This window comes from Mastomys coucha, unplaced genomic scaffold, assembly GCF_008632895.1.
Source record: "Mastomys coucha isolate ucsf_1 unplaced genomic scaffold, UCSF_Mcou_1 pScaffold17, whole genome shotgun sequence".
Lineage (NCBI taxonomy): Eukaryota > Metazoa > Chordata > Mammalia > Rodentia > Muridae > Mastomys > Mastomys coucha.
Genome location: NW_022196899.1, coordinates 21,260,516 through 21,277,979, shown reverse-complemented (window position 1 = coordinate 21,277,979; position 17,464 = coordinate 21,260,516). Strand labels below are relative to the sequence as shown.

The window sequence follows — 17,464 nt, the reverse complement described above, 5'->3', positions numbered from 1 at the left end:
GAGGCCAGCCTGGGTTACACAGAGGGTTTGATTATTATGCAGCTGTGAGCTGGAGGCCAGCCTGGGCTCCACTATGAGGCTTTGATTGTTATGTAGCTGCCCATCCCTTACAAGCTAGTATCCGCACCGTGGACTTAGTTTTGACTAACATTGTATATATTTGAGGTAGGTTAGATGTAGGCTGAGCGTATATGTTAGGTATAGGCCAAGAGAAATGAACCGAGTGTCTCTCTCCTGCCACTATTGAGAGGCTACCTGAGTTGGAGGGAGGCAGTCTAGGGCGGGCTCAGAGCTAGAGCTCCGGGCAGAGGGAAGTAGCTTGCATTCAAGTTCTGACTTCAGTGTTCTTATTGTGTGGACAGAGGCGGAAGCCTCAGCCAGCTAGTTCTCTCCTGCCCTTTCCTGTGCTCTGTGGACAACTGCCAACCCTAAGATGCTTGGTGAGGATGCAGGCATTGACCGAAGGAAGACTGATGGCAAGAGCTTTGTCCTCGATGGCTCGCAAACCCCAAACCTTTCCCTTACCCTGTGCTCTGTGCAAACTCTCTGCCCAGAATCTCTTGCTAGGAGTCTTACTCAGCTCCCCTGTTCCCCACAATGCTGCCTCCTGGGCCTCATTGTCAGCCAGTTTACCCTTATGTCCGTCCGTCCCTTCGCATTCATGCCTGCCATTTGCAGAACGCTAAGGTGTGTTCCACCCTACGGCTTTGGCTCTGGGGGTTCTGTCTAAACTCTTCCTGTGTTTGGCTGGCTCCCAAACCTCTTTTTTTTAAAGGCGGGGTCTTAGGTACCTCAGGCTGTTCTAGAACTCTCTATGAGCTTCAGATCTCCCAACTCCAACTGCCCAGTGTTGAAGTTACAAGCAAACAGTACTCCAGGTCTCCATGGTGCTGGAGGTCCAGCCCAGGGCTTCATGCTGTCAGTAGGTCAAGCTACACACCCAACTCCTCCCACCAGTCCTCAACTAAATGGTCACGTTCTCGCCCATGTCTTCCCTCTTTACCCTGTTTTAAAATTGCAACCCCTTTGGAGGCCAGCAAGATGACCCAGCAGGTAAAGGTGCTTGTCGCCAAGCCTGAAGATCTGAGTTCAATGCATTGGTGGATGGTGAGAACCAATTCCCATCAGAGGTCCTTGACCTCCACACCCGGGCTGAGGGCTCCACAGCCCACTTCTCCCAGCCCCACACAAATAAAGAAAATATAAAAACAAACCAAACTCTTTAAAATTGTAACCCCTGCCCCCATCCGCCATTCCCAATCCTATAGCCCACCCCACATCTACATCACTATATAATGTAACTATTTACTATGCATTATACAAGGACGGGGGTTCGGGTTCTATTTTCTTTTTTTAACTCTGTCCCCAGAGTTTGCAACCAAGAGAGCTGTCTGCTAGATTTTGGCAAAGTAGCATTTGGTGGATATTGTTGACTGAGTTGCTGACTCCTGGGCCCTGAATTCTGGTGACCGGCATTGTGTTATAGAGTTCAAATCTGATAAGGTTGTGAGGACTACGGGTGAGGCCGCCATCTACGCGGGAGAAATCTTCCCGAAAGGGAAAGCAGTTTCAGTTCTTTCATGTTTAAATTTAGAACTACACTTTCTTCCTCTTGAGTTTCTTCCCAAGCCAGTTTTGTCTGATGAAGGTCAGCTCCAGAAGGCCCGTGCCTTAGTCACACCACCCCTGCCAATCACTTCTTTAACGGCTGCTGAAGAACATTTTCCTCTAGTGAAAAGATGGCTGGTATATTTCAGTCCTATTCCCATTTCCTTCATAAACAACTCCATATTTCTTTTGAGACTTACAAGAGAAGTTTTCTTACAGATGATACAATCTCTTGTATTTGTTCAAAGGTTTTTATTCAGGGCTTACTAAGTCAGGTCTAAGGTTTGGTCCACAGACTCTCCTAATTCTGTTCTGAAACCCACACGGCTCACCATCTTTCTAGGATGGCTGAGCAAGATAATTTACTTAAAGGTGTCAGCTGCTAGAGAGCATGAAGCCAGCAGGCCATAGTAACTTCAGAGCCCCATTAATCCAGAACACAAGGCCTGCAGAGCCATCTCTGATGAAGAGACTGGATCCTATGAGTTTGATCACAGGACCCAGACCTAGAGAGTCCAGGGGGTCTTGGCCAGAAACAAGCCACAACCTGGCTCCCAGGAATGCTCAGTAAGACAGTATCAGAATTCCATTTGAGCCCTGCATGCCAGGCTTCTCAACTGCTGTAGAAATGGCTTAACAGTCAAGGGACTTCCATCCACCAGATAATATCAAAGAAAAGCCAATGCTGGGCAGTGGATACAAGACTGGAAGCAGATGTTATTTAGTCTATTGCAGAATGGAGAGAGGAGACGGCATGGGGTGAGGTTCAGGTCCAGCTATTAGAGCAAAAGAGATAATTTAGGTCAAGGAGCAGGGTGTGGAGCAGTGGGTAGGAAATGCTGAGGGCAGACAAGTTGACCAGACATAGTCTTCAAGGTGATGCTGAAGGTTAAAGAGAGAAATACATAGTGATGGTCACCAAATGTCACTGGCATTGAAGATGGGCTGCTCACTGAAGTTCTTGGTTATGTTTTAATTATTTAATCCATTTATTGTGTGTATGAGTGTGCACGTGTGCCCCTGTGTACCTTGGAGGTCAGAGGACAACATTCTGTAGCCAGTTCTCTCCTTCCACCCCGTGGAATCAAACTCAGGCCTCAGCTTGGCAGCACGTGCCATCACCTGCTGAGCCATCTCATAGGCACCCTCCTAAGATTTTACAAGGAAGTGCAGAGTCTGGTCAACTTGATCTTTGTCAGTGGTTAGTTTTCCACTTAAATAGTCTAAGCTTTTTTTTTTTTTTTTAATAGTCAGCTCACCTAAAAGCCAATTAGTCATCTCGTCATCCAAACCAATTTTTTCTCCTCCAACTTCCTTTTCTTTGTTTTGGGAAATCAATTTCAAAGCAAGAATGACCTTTGACTCAATTCTTTGCATTAAAGTAGCCTCTTCAAAGACTGTTTATGCAACTTACTGGGGATCTAAGATGGGAGGGTTAATCCTGGGGGGCCTATGGGTAGCAGGGTCAGCGCTGGGGATCTATGGACACAAGGTCAGTGTGAGGATCTACAGACAGCAGTGCTGGGGGATCTATGGATGGCAAGATCAGTAGGGTCAGGGCTGGATTAAGCTGGGGCTCAGCAATGCCCGTCAGGCAACTCCCACTTACCATCTCTGGCAGGAGGGAAGATATTCTAAAGACAGAATGGTGTGCCCCTCCCTTGGGCCATTGAGCTATTGAAACAATGGGCCTCAAGGAACTGGAATTTCCCCAAGAACCTCATGCCAAGGGGAGGGAAAGGTTGACCTGCTGCCATCAGGGAGGGAACTTGGGTCCATTAAGACGGCTTCTCGCAGGTCTGGCAACTTGTCAGACCACCTCGACAGATGGATTTGGATCTAGACAATGATGCATCTGTCATGGGTGGGTGAGTGTCTTACCCCACACTGCTTAGCCATCCTGATCCTCTGTCTGAAGGTAAACCTCATGTTGGGTCCTGAAGGTAACTTGGAGGGTTCTTTGTTCCCCCCTCTCAGCATGCCCACATCGAGTAGATCCCTTACTTCTCACCACTGTCATTTTATGTCACCTTTGGAGGACAGGTGGCCTAGTCTAGTTGGTGGGTCCTGTCACGGTCCTAAAACCCTTTGATAACACTAGAAAATGCCATGCTGTCAGCTCTAGGCCTGTCATGCAGAGCAATGCCCTAAACCAGCCCTATTTAAGTCACCTGCCATGGGTTGTTTTCCCAACATAGGTCCCAATGTTTACTTTTCTCTTCCTGCTCACTGTGTACCTTCTTCAACGCTAGTCAGATTTTTATGTCTAGGCGACCCTTATAGCCAAACTGTAGAGGACCTATGCATTCAAAGATAATAAAACCAATATGCAGGGCAGCAGACAGTAGTTTTAATGAATGGAATAGAGCAGAAGAGAGATTAGTAGAGTTTATCACATAACAAAGATCTGGTATTAAATCTATTAGAGACAATAATAGACGGATGGGACCCCAGATGTAGCTCAGTTTCTTAGCAACAATTATCATGCATGAACCCCTAGATTAGATCTCCAGCATCACATAAATTAGGCTTGCTGGTACATAATCTCAGTACCTGGGAGATGGAAGCAGGAGGATCCAAAGGTCTAAGTCACCTTGCCTGAGCTGGAGGCTAACCTGGGTCACATGCGTGCCCCAGAAGAAATGCAGATGCGCTAAGCAGACAGTGTGCCCCTCCCATTGACCACAAGACCACAGAAAGAATGACCTTTAAGAACTGAAGATCCCTGGGAATCTCAGACAACCTTGCACCAGAGTCTGGAGCTGGGACCATCATGGGCAGGAACACACCTTGACCATAGGCTCCCCCTATGCCTGCCTACCTCTGGCTCTCTGATTAAGCCTGAGTCCTCCTTCTAGTAGGAGCCTGGAGATGAACTTGGCAGAGGGCGACCAACCTCTCAGTTCTTCTTCCCACTGTGAGAGAATGGGTGGCTGACGAGATGAATGAGGGCTGCTAGGGTCTGGGCTCTGACCCTCATATCACTTGCTAACAAGACCTGTCTCAAAATAATTAAAATTTAAAAACAAACAAACAAACAAATAAATAGAAAAGATTTGTGACTAAACTAAGATTCAAGATGTACTGTTTCCCCCCCCACCCCCCATGAGTGGAGTTTAAAGTCTAAAGACCACGGTCCTGTACGGACCCTGAAACCTCACCCATTGCAGTCCAGCTTGCATAGAACATCTGCCTCCGACGTCCACACTCTTGTGAGTTAAGCTAGCTGCTTCCTTTTCAAAAGCCACCAGCACTACTTGGCTGTCCCCAGATAAGCCCAGTACGTACTGACCTAGCTTTTGAGGTCCTCGTCATCCTGGCATAAGACAGCTCTGAACTCTCATTTTCTGCTTTTTCTCTACCAAGCCCCGCACCACCACCACCCCGCTGCAGGTCTGGGATCCCTCACTTGCCGTGCCATGGACATCAAAGCCGTCAGTCAGGCTCATTCCAGGCTCTATTTGTCCCCAGGCTTTTACCTGTTTTCCTCCTGAGGGGAATAATGACTAAACTCTTCTTGTGTGCCAAACACTCTTTCTTGTCTGTTTTTTTTTTTCTTATTTGGTAAATTTATTGTTTTGCGTTTAATGTATATGCATCAGAGACAGGGGCAGAGAGGGAGGGAGGGTGAGAGGGAGGGAGGGAGGCAAGGAGAGAGGGGAGGCAGGGGCATCACTAGGACAGGAATCTCAGAGGCTAGAAGAGGGCGGGGCATCAGACTCCCTGGAGCCTGCATTTCAGACAGGTATGAGCTGTCTACGGGATTCGAACTCGGGTCCTCTGTGAGAGTCGTACATGTGCTCTTAATTGCTGAGCTTTCTCTCCTCAGCGTCTTCAACGGGGATATTTGTATATGTCCGCTATTGCAAATCCCAGTGACAGCTGGAATCATGGTCCCACGCAGTTATTATGTGCTGCTTTTATTGATCTTTTACAGCCTCGCAGCCTCTTTTGAAAAGCCGGAGAGTATCTCTGGGACAGTTTATTTAACTTCATGTTTGAGACTCTAGTTTCGATGGATATTGTCCCTCATAGGCGCATGGGTTTGAACACTTGGTCCTCACCTAGTGGGAGTATTTGAGAGGGTTATGGGATGGGACGTGAAACCTGGCTAAAAAAAAAAAAAATCAGTCACTCAGGACAGATTTTGAGGCCTTATATATAGCTCAGTCCTATTTCCTGTCTACTGTCTGCTTCACAAGTATTGATGCAGTGTGAATGCCCAGCCTGCTGCTCCTGCCTCATGCCTTCTCTGCCTGCTGCTAGGACTCCTCATCCACAGGGGACAGCATCTCCCTTGAATTGTAAGCCCAAATAAATCCTTTATCCCTTAAGCTGCGTCATCCCGATAGTTTATAACAGAAATAAAAAGAAACTAATGCAGGGTCTCATGTAGCCCAGGCTGGCCTCAAACACTCTGTGTAACGAAAGATGACATTAGACTTCCGATCCTCTCGACTCTACCGTAAGATCTTGTAAATGACTAAGCTATATCTTCTTTTCATTCGATGCCACTAAAGTTTCCATTCCTGTTGCTTCCTTCGATTCATCATCAGCTTCTGGGAACTGCATGCTGTGCTTAGGAAGTTTAAACTTCTAGAAAAAAGGACTCACAATTACCAAGCCCATGAACGCGTTAGCCATCCCCAGGAAAACAACGCAATAGCTTGGGGGAGGGGGTGGGGGTCTACTACAGCCTAGCATCTCTCCTCCCCGCCCTTACCATAACCGTAAGACTTCTCCAGCCCTTCACTTCCCAGACGTTTTCCTCGTTTTTGTTTTCCTCTTGAGGTCCCTTCTCTGCTTTCAAATCTCTCCCGTAGTAATCTTTCCCCAGCTCCTTATCTAAAAATAGAAGAGAGCGGCGGGCATCAGGGAAGATGGTGTGCTCAGCTCTGGCACCCCCGTTCCATCAGCCAGGTGAATGAATGTAACAAGTTACCGAACAGCCAGCATGGCAGGCTGCTGCTCGGTGAAAGAGCCTTTTCAGAGCTGTGTGTAAACAAGGCAAAATTCAAGCTGGCTACCACCAAAATAACAGGAAACTGCAGCTCTGTAGTGCTTTTCAATTTTCAAAAGGAAAGAAACCCCGGCCAACCCCACTCTCAAGGCAAGCTAGCACCCCACGATGTCAGCTATCTTCCAGAGCTTCACCAGCAAAAGGGCAGCAGCAATCCCCTGCTTCCGAGCTCCTGTGGAGCCACAGGTCAACCTAGACGCTTACACAACCCCAGACTCCATTTCTCTGCTCTGGGCAATTCTCCTGCTTGTTCGGCTATTTGCACGCCTCTGCCTCCTTAGCACCCGTGGAAAGGTTTCACTTGCAGAACCAAGCCAGGAACCTCTTTTGATTGCAGAGGCTCCCATTTTTATCCACGGGACTTTCATAGCCGAGCCACAAGTCTGCCATCTCCAGCTCGGCAACAGGAGCCACGCGTGAGCGGGTGTTTCCCTCTCGTGGTTTCTCTAGATCCAAGTTTCAAAACAATGAGAGCCCTAAACTTGGAGCTTTTGGAGCAGCATCCCACTAAATCACACGGGTGAGGCTCTGATTTCTCCCCTAACATTAACCGATTCTGGGCAGACCGTCACACTCAGTCCTCTGCCAAAAGAAAAACTGTGTTATTTTTAAGCCAGTCTATAGCTAGTATCTAATTTTAGGCTCATCTCATCCTGACTTCCATCTCTAACTGGACCTCAGAATTCATATTTTGTGTGGGGGCTAAGGATTCTGTGGTTTGAGCATCAGTGATTTCTAGTCTCAGTAACCATCTCCCTCTTCGGACCTCGTGATGAATCTGAGATGAGCTCAGAGATTCTTTTTCCATTATCCACTGCAACATTCTGGACACACCATTCCCTCCTTCATTAACTATTTTCGTTCTGCAGCTTTGAGTTATTTTTCTTTGAACTGGACTGTAGAGAAAACGCCTTCGTAAAAGTGGATAGCACTGCACCCAGAACACTAACCGCTGTGCCTCACGTCCATTCTAATGACTGTCTTTATTGTTTAGGACAGCACAACTAAGAAAAAAAGAAGCAAGCTGCATAAGATCAGGCCATGGCTAGGAATGATCCTGGGCTTGAGGACAGGTCTCCAGTCTGTCCCGTTTGCAGCTTTATCAGTTACAAAGATGTTGGGAAGATTTAAACATATCTCAATGAGCAAAGACACTTGTAGCCAAGCCTGATGTCTGAATTCAATCCCCAGGCCCTGCATGGTAAGAAACAGCCAATTCGCCGGGCGGTGGTGGTGCACGCCTTTAATCCCAGCACTTGGGAGGCAGAGGCAGGCAGATTTCTGAGTTCGAGGCCAGCCTGGAAGTGAGTGAAACACAGTGAGTTCCAGGACAGCCAAGGCTACACAGAGAAACCCTGTCTCGAAAAAACCAAAAAAAAAAAGAAAAAAAATAGCCAATTCTATCAATTTATCTGATGTACACACACACACACACACACACACACATTTTTCTGTTGCTGTGATAAAAAAAAATTAGCATAACCAAAAGAGTTTTTTTTTTTTTCCTGGCTTACGGTTCCAGAAGGTTCCAGTCTAGGACGGCAGGAAAGGCCTTCAGGAGGAGGAAGGTGGTTCGTTACATTTCTACCTCCACACAAGAAGCAGCAAGCAGAGGGAGCAAGCAGGAAGTGGGGCAAGACTATAACACAGCAGAGCCCATCCCCCACTTCAACATACAACCTACTCAAGGCCTAAAGAGTCCACGTCCTTCCCAAACATCGCCACCAACTTGGAACCAAGTGTTCAAATACATGAGCCTATGGCGGGGGGGGGGGGGGGGGGGGGGATTCATTTCTCATTCAGACCACTACACAAAGCCTAGGGCAAGATCTATGAAGCCAAGATTTAACTGTTGTGACCCAACGGTAGCGGAGGTGGTGCCGGTGATGGCCAAGTCAACAGAGAATGGAAAATAAGTTGGTGTGACTCATGTCCTGATGACTCTAATGGCTTCTCTTCCTCCCTGTCAACACAGCTCCTTTCACAGATGAAGAGAGGATCAAAGCCGTAAATCCATTTCACCCTTTGCCCTGCTTTCCAGCTTGTGATAAAGTTGTCAAGCTGTGAGACAGATTGAACTCTTAGCAGAGGTCCCTTCGATTGTGGATGTTATTTTTTTTCCAATTTTCTTTTCACAGGCTGTCACAGCTGGATCACTGGTGCTGCTGGCTCATAGAGAGTGGACCCAGAGATACTTGGTAAATACAAAAAATGTCTGCAGGGATGGTTCAGTGGATTTGATGGTGTGTGTGTGTGTGTGTGTGTGTGTGTGTGTGTGTTTGTGTGTGTGTGATGGATCTCATAGATCTCAAGACTGGGTCTCACGGATTCCAGGTTGTCCTTGAACTTGGCTGATCATGATTTCTAATTTCTAATTCTCCTTTCTCTACCTCCTAAGTACTGGGATTACAGGCATGTACCACCTTGTCCAATTCTATAAACTATGTTTAAAATGGATAATTTTTTATTGAGTTCTTACCCTAAATAATTTCTCTAAGTTCATGAATATTGTTTGGGGTCAATGTCCATACTCATGAATTTAATGAATTTAATCATGTTGTAGTAATGAAGTATAGGCACTTCTGCTTTCAATGTCACATATGCCCATGGCGTGTGCATGAGTATGTGTGTGTGTGTGTGTTATGGATTGAACCCAAGTACACAGGCAAACCCTTTACCCACTGAACTACACGTCCAGTCTCAATAATGCAGTTCCCATCTCAACTCCGAGGTCTCCTTCGCAGACCTCACACACTGGGAAAGGATGCAAGGTCAGAGCAAGCCTGTTTCTAAGAGGGCTTTGCTGGCTTCTTCCATGCTGCACTAAGAGCACAGCATCTGATCATAAGCCTCCTTTCCGTAGCCAAGGCCGAAGATGGGACCTCCCATCTTCATGACCCCATGAACGTCAGCTTGAGCTTCGATGGTTTGATTGAGAAGGTCTGGACAGGGTGAAAGGCAACCTTTCTGAAAGTCTCCTAACGGTACAGTGCCAACCAACCAGAGATGGTACCCTGAGTAGCAAACCCTAGCTAGAGAACGGACGAGTTCCATTCATTTTGTTTTTCCCAGCACACACTGGCACTCTGTGTCAGATAGGGAATAAGTAAATAAAAAGTTATCGAATTGATTTCGTTCTAGCTCAGGTGGGCAGATGTGATGTCCTCCTGCCGCATAGGTTGGCGGCAAGGGAAACAGGGCCTGGACGGAAGGCTGAGAGGGCTAGAAATAGAGGTCAGAGGTAGAGTGTGGGCCTGGGATACAGAAGGCCTGGTGCTTACATTTTAAATGGCAGCACAGGGATGGGGTTGGGGTGGGATAATCCAGTGTGGCACTTGGGAGGTAGAAGCAGGAAAGATCAAGAGTTCGAGGCCAACCTTAGCAACAACAGAAAACATTGCCTGGACTTCAGGAGACCCTGTCTTGAAAGTAGAAAATAAAAGAAATGAGAGCTATGTGTATCTCTCTGGCACGTAGAGGAAATTAATGACCATCACTCTTTTTTCCCAGGTAACAGTTCGTCTCTGCTTGTTTTCAGTGGGAAGCGGTCTTCACATTTGTAATTCTGAGCATTCTGGGATGTCCGCTTCATTTCGCAATAGCCTTGCAATCTGCCCTCCTTGGTCCGTATTGCTTCTACTCCTTCTCAGGGGCTGCGGGGACCGATTACCTTGGTTACGCGGTTACCTTTCCTTTTCCGTACACGGAGTTCCGGTCGGTCTGTGTGGACCCGCCTCACTATGAAGAGTATCACCTGAGCCTTCAGGCCCTGGACCTGTGCCTAAGCCTCCTCCTATTCTGTGTGTCCCTGGCAGTGTTCATCAAGCTCTCTGCAAGACTGATACAAACCGGACAGATAAATGTAAGTCTCAATAAAGGGAGACTGGGCTCGCTCCGTCCCCAGTGGCGAAGGGCGGGACTGTAGGCAATCCCTAAGTGTTCTCCCTCAGTCTCCTCTATCTCCTGCCGTGGTAACCAGCGTCCAGCAGCGTTCCAGGCGCTCAGTGACTGATTTTTGGATGCGTGTGTGGACGCATGTCAAGAGAACAACTGGTTTAGCTGTAGGCACCACTTGCCAATTTTTATCTCAGCCTAGAATTTTAAAGCTGTGTGTAGGAATATGCCAATGGTACCCATTCCCACCTCTTTGGTATTTTTCTCTCTTTTTAAATTTTTTAAATTAATTGACAATTTCATACATGTATATAATGTATTAGATCACACTCACCTCACGTTACCTTCTCTTCCCCCCTTTCCATAACTAGTTCCTCTTCTGCTTTTGTGTGTGGTGTAGTATGGATGTGTGTGTGAGAGAGTGTATGTGTTGTGGATGTGTTCGTGAGTGTGGGTGGGTGATGTGGATGTGTGTGTGCGTGTGTGTGTGTGTGGTATATGGGTGTGTACATGAATGTGTGTATGTGAGAGAGTGTATGTATATGTGTATGTGTGGTATGTGTGTGTGGTATGTATGAGTATGTGTGAGTACATGCATGTGTGTGTACGTAAGTGTGTGTTTGTACACATGTATATGCACGTATGACCTCACTTGGCCTGATGGGTTTCATCGAAGTTTCCACTGAATCATGGTCGAGGGGACATTTACCAGCACATGGGCAGTTAACTAGTGGCTACACCACTGAAGAAAACATCTCTCGTTATTCCAGCAATCATTAACTGCCAAGAACTCTCCAGGAAAGGGTGGGATATCCTGATGATGGAGTGCTGACTGATCCAGTCTTATTCTTGGAGCTAACCACAGGTCTGAGTCAAGTCGGCTCCTATAAAGAAGACGTGTGCCCCACCCTGCTCTGCACTGGCTATAAGAGCAGAGTAGGTTTTCCTCCTGGGAAAACGTATGTTAAACAAACCACAAATTTCAAGCCTTAAAAATCTATTTGTTTGTTTCATTTTGAATGGTCTCTTGTGGTAGCCTAAGCTAACCTGGAACTCACTATGTAGCCTAGGATGGCCTTGAACTCTTAGCAATCCCAGCCTCCCACATGCTGAAGTATAGGTGTGCCTCATCATACTTGGCTCTGAAACATATATATATATTTTTTTTTTCATTTTTAATTTGTGTGTATGGGTGTTTTGCCTGCAAGTATGGCTGTAGAGTTCATGCCATGCCCATGGAGGCCAAAGAGGGCGTGAGATCCTTGGAACTGGAGTTGCTGATGGTTGTGAACTGTCTGTCACCTGGGGCAGGGAACAGAATCTTGCACCTGGCTTGCAAGAGCCAGGCTCTTGACTGCTGACCATCTCGACAGGCACAAACCAACATTTAAATCATGCTTTAGCATGTTAATTTGCTTTTTTTCTTGGTGTTAGAAGAGCTAATCTTTTGCTTTCTTTTACTGTATTAAACTTTATCGTATATTTTTTTTTCTAGTAGAGAATACCAAAAACTTTGTGGAAACTGATTGTACAAATACCCTTTATGCTTTAAATATTAGTCAAATACAGATGCTTTAATTTGGCATCTACCCATGAACTCCAAAAGGTGGCTTTGCTGCTGTTAAACAACATATGGAAAAAGTTCTCCCAGTATTTCTGTTTGGGCCATGATGGAGAAGTTTGTATATTCTAAACCAAGCAAGCTTCCTAGCTTTTTCTGAGAGGGCTAATAATGATGCTGACGAGTGGTCCTAGCCAACCTTGGACTGTGTGGAGCTAAGTTTGCATCACCAGATGTATGCTCCTCCTAACCCGTTCATTTAAGGGCTGGGGTGTTGGTCCAGTGCTTACCTGGTAAGCACAAAGCCCTGCGTTTGATCCCTAGCACCACACAAACCAAATATGGTTGGTACACGTCAGCGATCTCGGCTCTCGGGAGGCAGAAGCAAGAGCATCAGGAGTTCAAAGTCATCCTTGACTTTATAGCAGATCTCAGGTCCAGGGTGAGCTACTTAAGACCCAGTCTTGAATAAACTGGGGGGAGGGAAGGGAGAATTTAACTTGTCTCAAATCACACAGCTAAGGGGCAGAAACCAATTCTGAACCCAGAATTAAACTGACCAAGCTTGATTCATTCAGCCTGCTTTGTCCCTTCCGGTCACTACGGCTGATCTGCTGGCCCTAGGCCCAGCCCCATTGCCACAGGCTTGAAGGTGGAAGAGCCCCGGCTCTTAGTGGCTCATGCCCATCCTCTGCCGCTTGAAGAGCCTTCTTTAGACAGAGAAGTTCCCACTTTGAACTCAGCCTTTGCAATCCAGACTCCTCCTATCTGTGGGATCAAGTGAATCTAGGGAGTGCTGGCCAGCCCAACTTTTCTTCTTCCAGTTCAGTTCTATCCATCCCAACCGGGCAAGCTGCAGCACAGGAAGTTGGCACTCTCGATGCCTTTTGTGGTCAGTCCTGCCCTCTTCAGCCCCTACATAAGTCTGCAAAGGAAATCCTGTACATTCCTAGGAACGGAGCTGACTTTACAGGGAGGCCTGCCAAGCAGAGGCAAGCCAACCCACATTCCCTCCCCTCCCTGCACTGCCAGGGCATCTGGAAATTTAGAACTTGACATTTCTCCCAGGTAGCAAACAGTCCACATTTTCTAGAGGTCTTTGTTATGAGGAGCCCGTGGCTAAGACAACCAGCAAAGCGCTGGCCACCGTGGTGGATTCGTAGTCATATGGCCACCCTCCTATGTTCGTAACACCTGCATTTTGCACAGATGGAGGGCAGGGAGAAAGGAAGAAAAAAACTGGATGTGGTGTTTGGTCAGTGAGCTCCAGAGAGTATTTACCGCAGGAGCCTCTGTGAAGTCCCTGGAGAGAGAGAGAAAGAATATGAGCAGGAGGCAGAAGTGACTTACTTATGCATCTCAACCCCTCTGGGGGGGTCCAACAGCCCTTTTGCAGGGGTCGTGTAAGGCCATCAGAAAACACAGATATATACGTAATGATTCATAACAGTATCGGGGTTACAGTTATGAAGTAGTAATGAAAATAATGTTCCGGTTGTGGGTCGCCACAACATGAGGACTTGGATTGAAGGATCACAGCAATGGGAAGGCTGAGAGCCACTGGGCTCCAAGGTAGAGGAAGTCGCTCCGGTTGTTCCAGCAGAGCTTCTCATCCCATGGGGCCCACCACTGGAAGATGCTTCTGAGAGGAGCCGGTTGCCAGTGGACACACTCAGGTCGGTTAAGCCATCTATTGTGTGTTTTGAGATAATGTCTCTTGTAGCCCAGGCTGGCCTCAAACTCACCACATAGCTGAGGATGACCTTGGATTCCTGTTCCTCCGCCTTTACCTCCAAGGCGCTGGGTTTACAGGCAGGCTCTAACATGCCTGAATTACAAACAGGCTCTAACTTGCCTGGCTTCTGGGTTCTTAATTAAAACAAATCTCTGGACCCCACCTGAACCCTGCAATGTCAGACTCACAAGGAAGAACACAGACAATGTACATTGATGACACACATCCTGGGAAATTCTAATGACCACGGAAGTCAATGAATTGGCATTCTAACTTGTTTATTTCTTTCTTCCATCTCCCCCCCCCCTTTTAAAGACAAGGTATGACATAACCCAGGCTAGCCTTGAACTTGCCATGCAACCAAGGTTAACCTTGAACTTGCGGCCTTCCTGCCTCTACCTTCAAATGCTGGGATTATAAGTATGAAGCGCCGTACCTGCTTTATATGAGGTGCTTGGAACTGAACCTGTGGTTTCTTCATGCATGCTAGGCAAAGCACTCTACCAACTGAACTAGATCCCCAGCCTCTTAAATCTCATTTCTCGGCAGAAGCATCTCTTCTTACTGGCATTTCTGGACAGATTCCCTACTTCCTTATCTTCCTGCAACGTACCACCAATTTTAGGGAAACATCTAGATATGTTTACTAAGGTCGTTTCCCTTGAGTGTATCTTTGGATGATTTGGCATGGCTTGCTCAATGAGGGTAGCAGATCAAGTTTCTTAGCCATCTTGGGGACTGATACAACGGGACCTGAAGGCCTACATTAGCTCATATGGCCCTGCCCTTCAGGGCCAGAGGACATCTTTCAGGAGGCGGATCTCTCCTGCCATGCGCATTAGGCGAATGGTCTTGTCTTCAGGCTTGGCAACACTCTTACCCACTGACCACCGCGCTGGCCTGTGTTGCTAGATTCTCTACATAAGGAAAGAGATAGTCATTTTTTTTGTTGTTTTCTTTTTTCCTAATAATACTGTGAATTTTCCTTTAAACTATGGTATTATAAAGCATGCTTCTGGCTGGTACTTTTTTTTTCTCTCTTGTAAATAAAACACTGATAACTGTTACAAACAGTAATCTTTAGTGTCATTTTTGAAAAAAAAAATCAATATTCTTTCAGGAAAACAGGATTATCACGAAATTTGAGGGTCAGGAGGTTTTGTTTTTTAAAAAGAGAAAACAACGATCAAAATACATTGTAAACATGTGCGCAGTTCTCCGAGAAATAATAATTACATCTGAAAAACAGAGAACAGTAAAGAAAACAGTGACGGTCTGAAGGAAGGTGGAGGAAGTGGAGGTGGCGGGCGATTGTGGCGTCCAGTGCAGTGTTCCTCCGGGATCTTTCCTGGAAGTTCCTGCTTTCAGAAATGAGCCAGGCATTCCCTAAGGCATCCCCACTTCCATCCCCACCCCACCCCCACTGTCTTCAGTAGGATTGAGGTCATCTTGTTAAAGGTCACACAGAGAAAGGGCAGGACGATCCTAACCTAGTCGCACTGAGAAATGCTGGCAGGAGAAAGGGAGCATTTGATGACTCTGAGAAACATGAAAACCTTTCTGACACGCAGCCTTTCTGTCTCCAGGGGCTATGTGCCAAGGACTGCGAAAGCAGGATGCCCCCACACATCACCATGCAGCGCCACGCAGCGCCACGCAGTGAAACGCAGAGCCCTTCACACACAACTTAGCTAGGACAACCAAACCAGAAACACAGTAATTATCAGCATTCTCGGTCCAGTCAGTAATGGAGCTATGAGACAAAAAGGATGAGGTTTTCTGCTCCGCCCTCCCCATCCAGATGAGGTGTCTCCTTTTATTTTTCTTTCATTATTTTTTGTTATGCTTTGTGGCTTTTTTAATGAAAAGGGGAAGAGAAGCATCCCCCCCCCCTTGTCGCGTGAGATGACGGTTTTACTTTGTCTAATGAATGGAGACACTTGCTTCACAGAAGAGATGCCGGTAAACCCTTCAAGTGCAATTTAAAGACACTTGAGCAAAATATATTTATTAATGGGCAGCTCTTTCCTATAGTAGGAGACAAATGAGCTGGCATGTAATGGTGCAAGTAATGATCATGAGTATCATTAATTCTCTGCATTAGTACAAATACAAATGGGTTAGGGAGGTATTCTGAGGCAGTCTCTCACAATGTAGATGGGGCTGGCAATCCCCCTGCCTCTGCCTCTGATGTACTAGGATAACAGGTATGGTTCACCATACCCAGCTTCTATAAATGTGCTTTGAAATGGATTCACCTGAAACAATTTTTAATTTTTTGTCAGTATATGGTACTTACACACTGTAACAGGTTCCCTGTGACAGGTTCATATTGTGTAAAATCCACTTTGATCATATTCACCCCATTTCCTCTTATCCCCACCCACCAACTCCCTCCTCTTCCAGCTAGCCTGCCTTCTGCTTTCATGTCTTCAGTTCTTTTCTTGGTTCGATGAGTTTAATGCTTACAGGGACATGGGTGAGGGGCTCCATCTATAATTCTTGCATAAGGGCTGAGGCCTCGAGTTGAACTCCAGTAAGATCTCTGTAGGAATACCGGAACTGTATCCCCTTAGGCAGATAGAGTAGGGTTGACTTGAGGCAGGACCTTATAAGACTTAGAGTCCACTGTATTTCTCCCTCTTGCAGTCCACTGTATCGTCTTCAGATTAGTCAGTAGAGAAATCAGAATCTAGAAGAATAATCTCAGGGGCTGGGGAGATGGCTCAAGGGGTAAAGTGCTTACGAAGAGACAGGCAGACTAGTCCCTGGGACTAGTCTAGCTGAAACACAGAGCTCCAGGTCCAGAGAGAGACCTGTCTCAAAGGGTGGACAGAGACAGAAGAAGCTAGCTACATAAACCTCTGCCCTCCACATGTGCATACACATACATACTTGCACATATGTGGTGCACACGCATATACCTGCCATAGTGAGGATGGGGAAGAGAAAGGTAGGTAGAGAGAGAGACAGAGAGAAGAGAGAGAGGAGAGAGAAGGAAGAGAGAGGAGAGAGGAGGGAGAAGAGAGAGAGAAGAGGAGGAGAGAGACAGGGAGAAAGAGAGATAAAAGACAAGGGAGAGTGAGAGAGAAAGAGAGAGAGGGAAAGAGAGAGAAAGAGAGAGAAAGAGAAAGAGAGAGAGAGAGAGAGAGAGAGAGAGAGAGAGAGAGAGAGAGTCACAACGTGGGTATTACCACTTCTGCAATTTCAACTTCTATGAGAGAGCAGCAACATGAAGACTGGTCATAGGAGAGTGACAGTAGCTGTCGTATACCAACTAATCACTAGCTGTAGTCACTACCTTCAAGTATTGGCTGTAGCTGCTAGTTAGCTGCAGGTACTAGCTATGGGGTACTAGCTATAGTTAAAAGCTAGCTTCAGGTACTAACTACAGCCGCTAGTTGACTGCAAGTACTAGCTAGCTACAGGTAGTAGCTGTAGTTACTGGCTATCTGCAGGTATTACCAGCTAGTTACTAGCTAGCTGCAGTTACTAGCTACGGGTACTAGCTCTCTTTTGGGTACTGACTAGCTGCATGCGCTTTGCTTATTGCTTAGTACTCAGAAGTTCATGTGTCCATTTCACAGGCAAGGACACTAAGGTGGCCCCATAAATCCTTGCAGAGTCTGGAACGCCCCCCCCCCCC

The 17,464-nt window shown here is 46.7% G+C and overlaps 1 protein-coding gene across 1 annotated transcript in view; it reads left to right on the top strand.

Moving 5' to 3' along the window:
- Tmem212 (transmembrane protein 212) overlaps positions 1 to 17,464 on the top strand; it is a 30,324-nt gene that overhangs the window by 704 nt on the left and 12,156 nt on the right. Inside the window, exons 2-3 of the mRNA XM_031376256.1 lie at positions 8,767 to 8,826; positions 10,167 to 10,490. Coding sequence (XP_031232116.1) covers positions 8,767 to 8,826; positions 10,167 to 10,490 — 384 coding nt within the window. The remainder of the gene's footprint in view (positions 1 to 8,766; positions 8,827 to 10,166; positions 10,491 to 17,464) is intronic.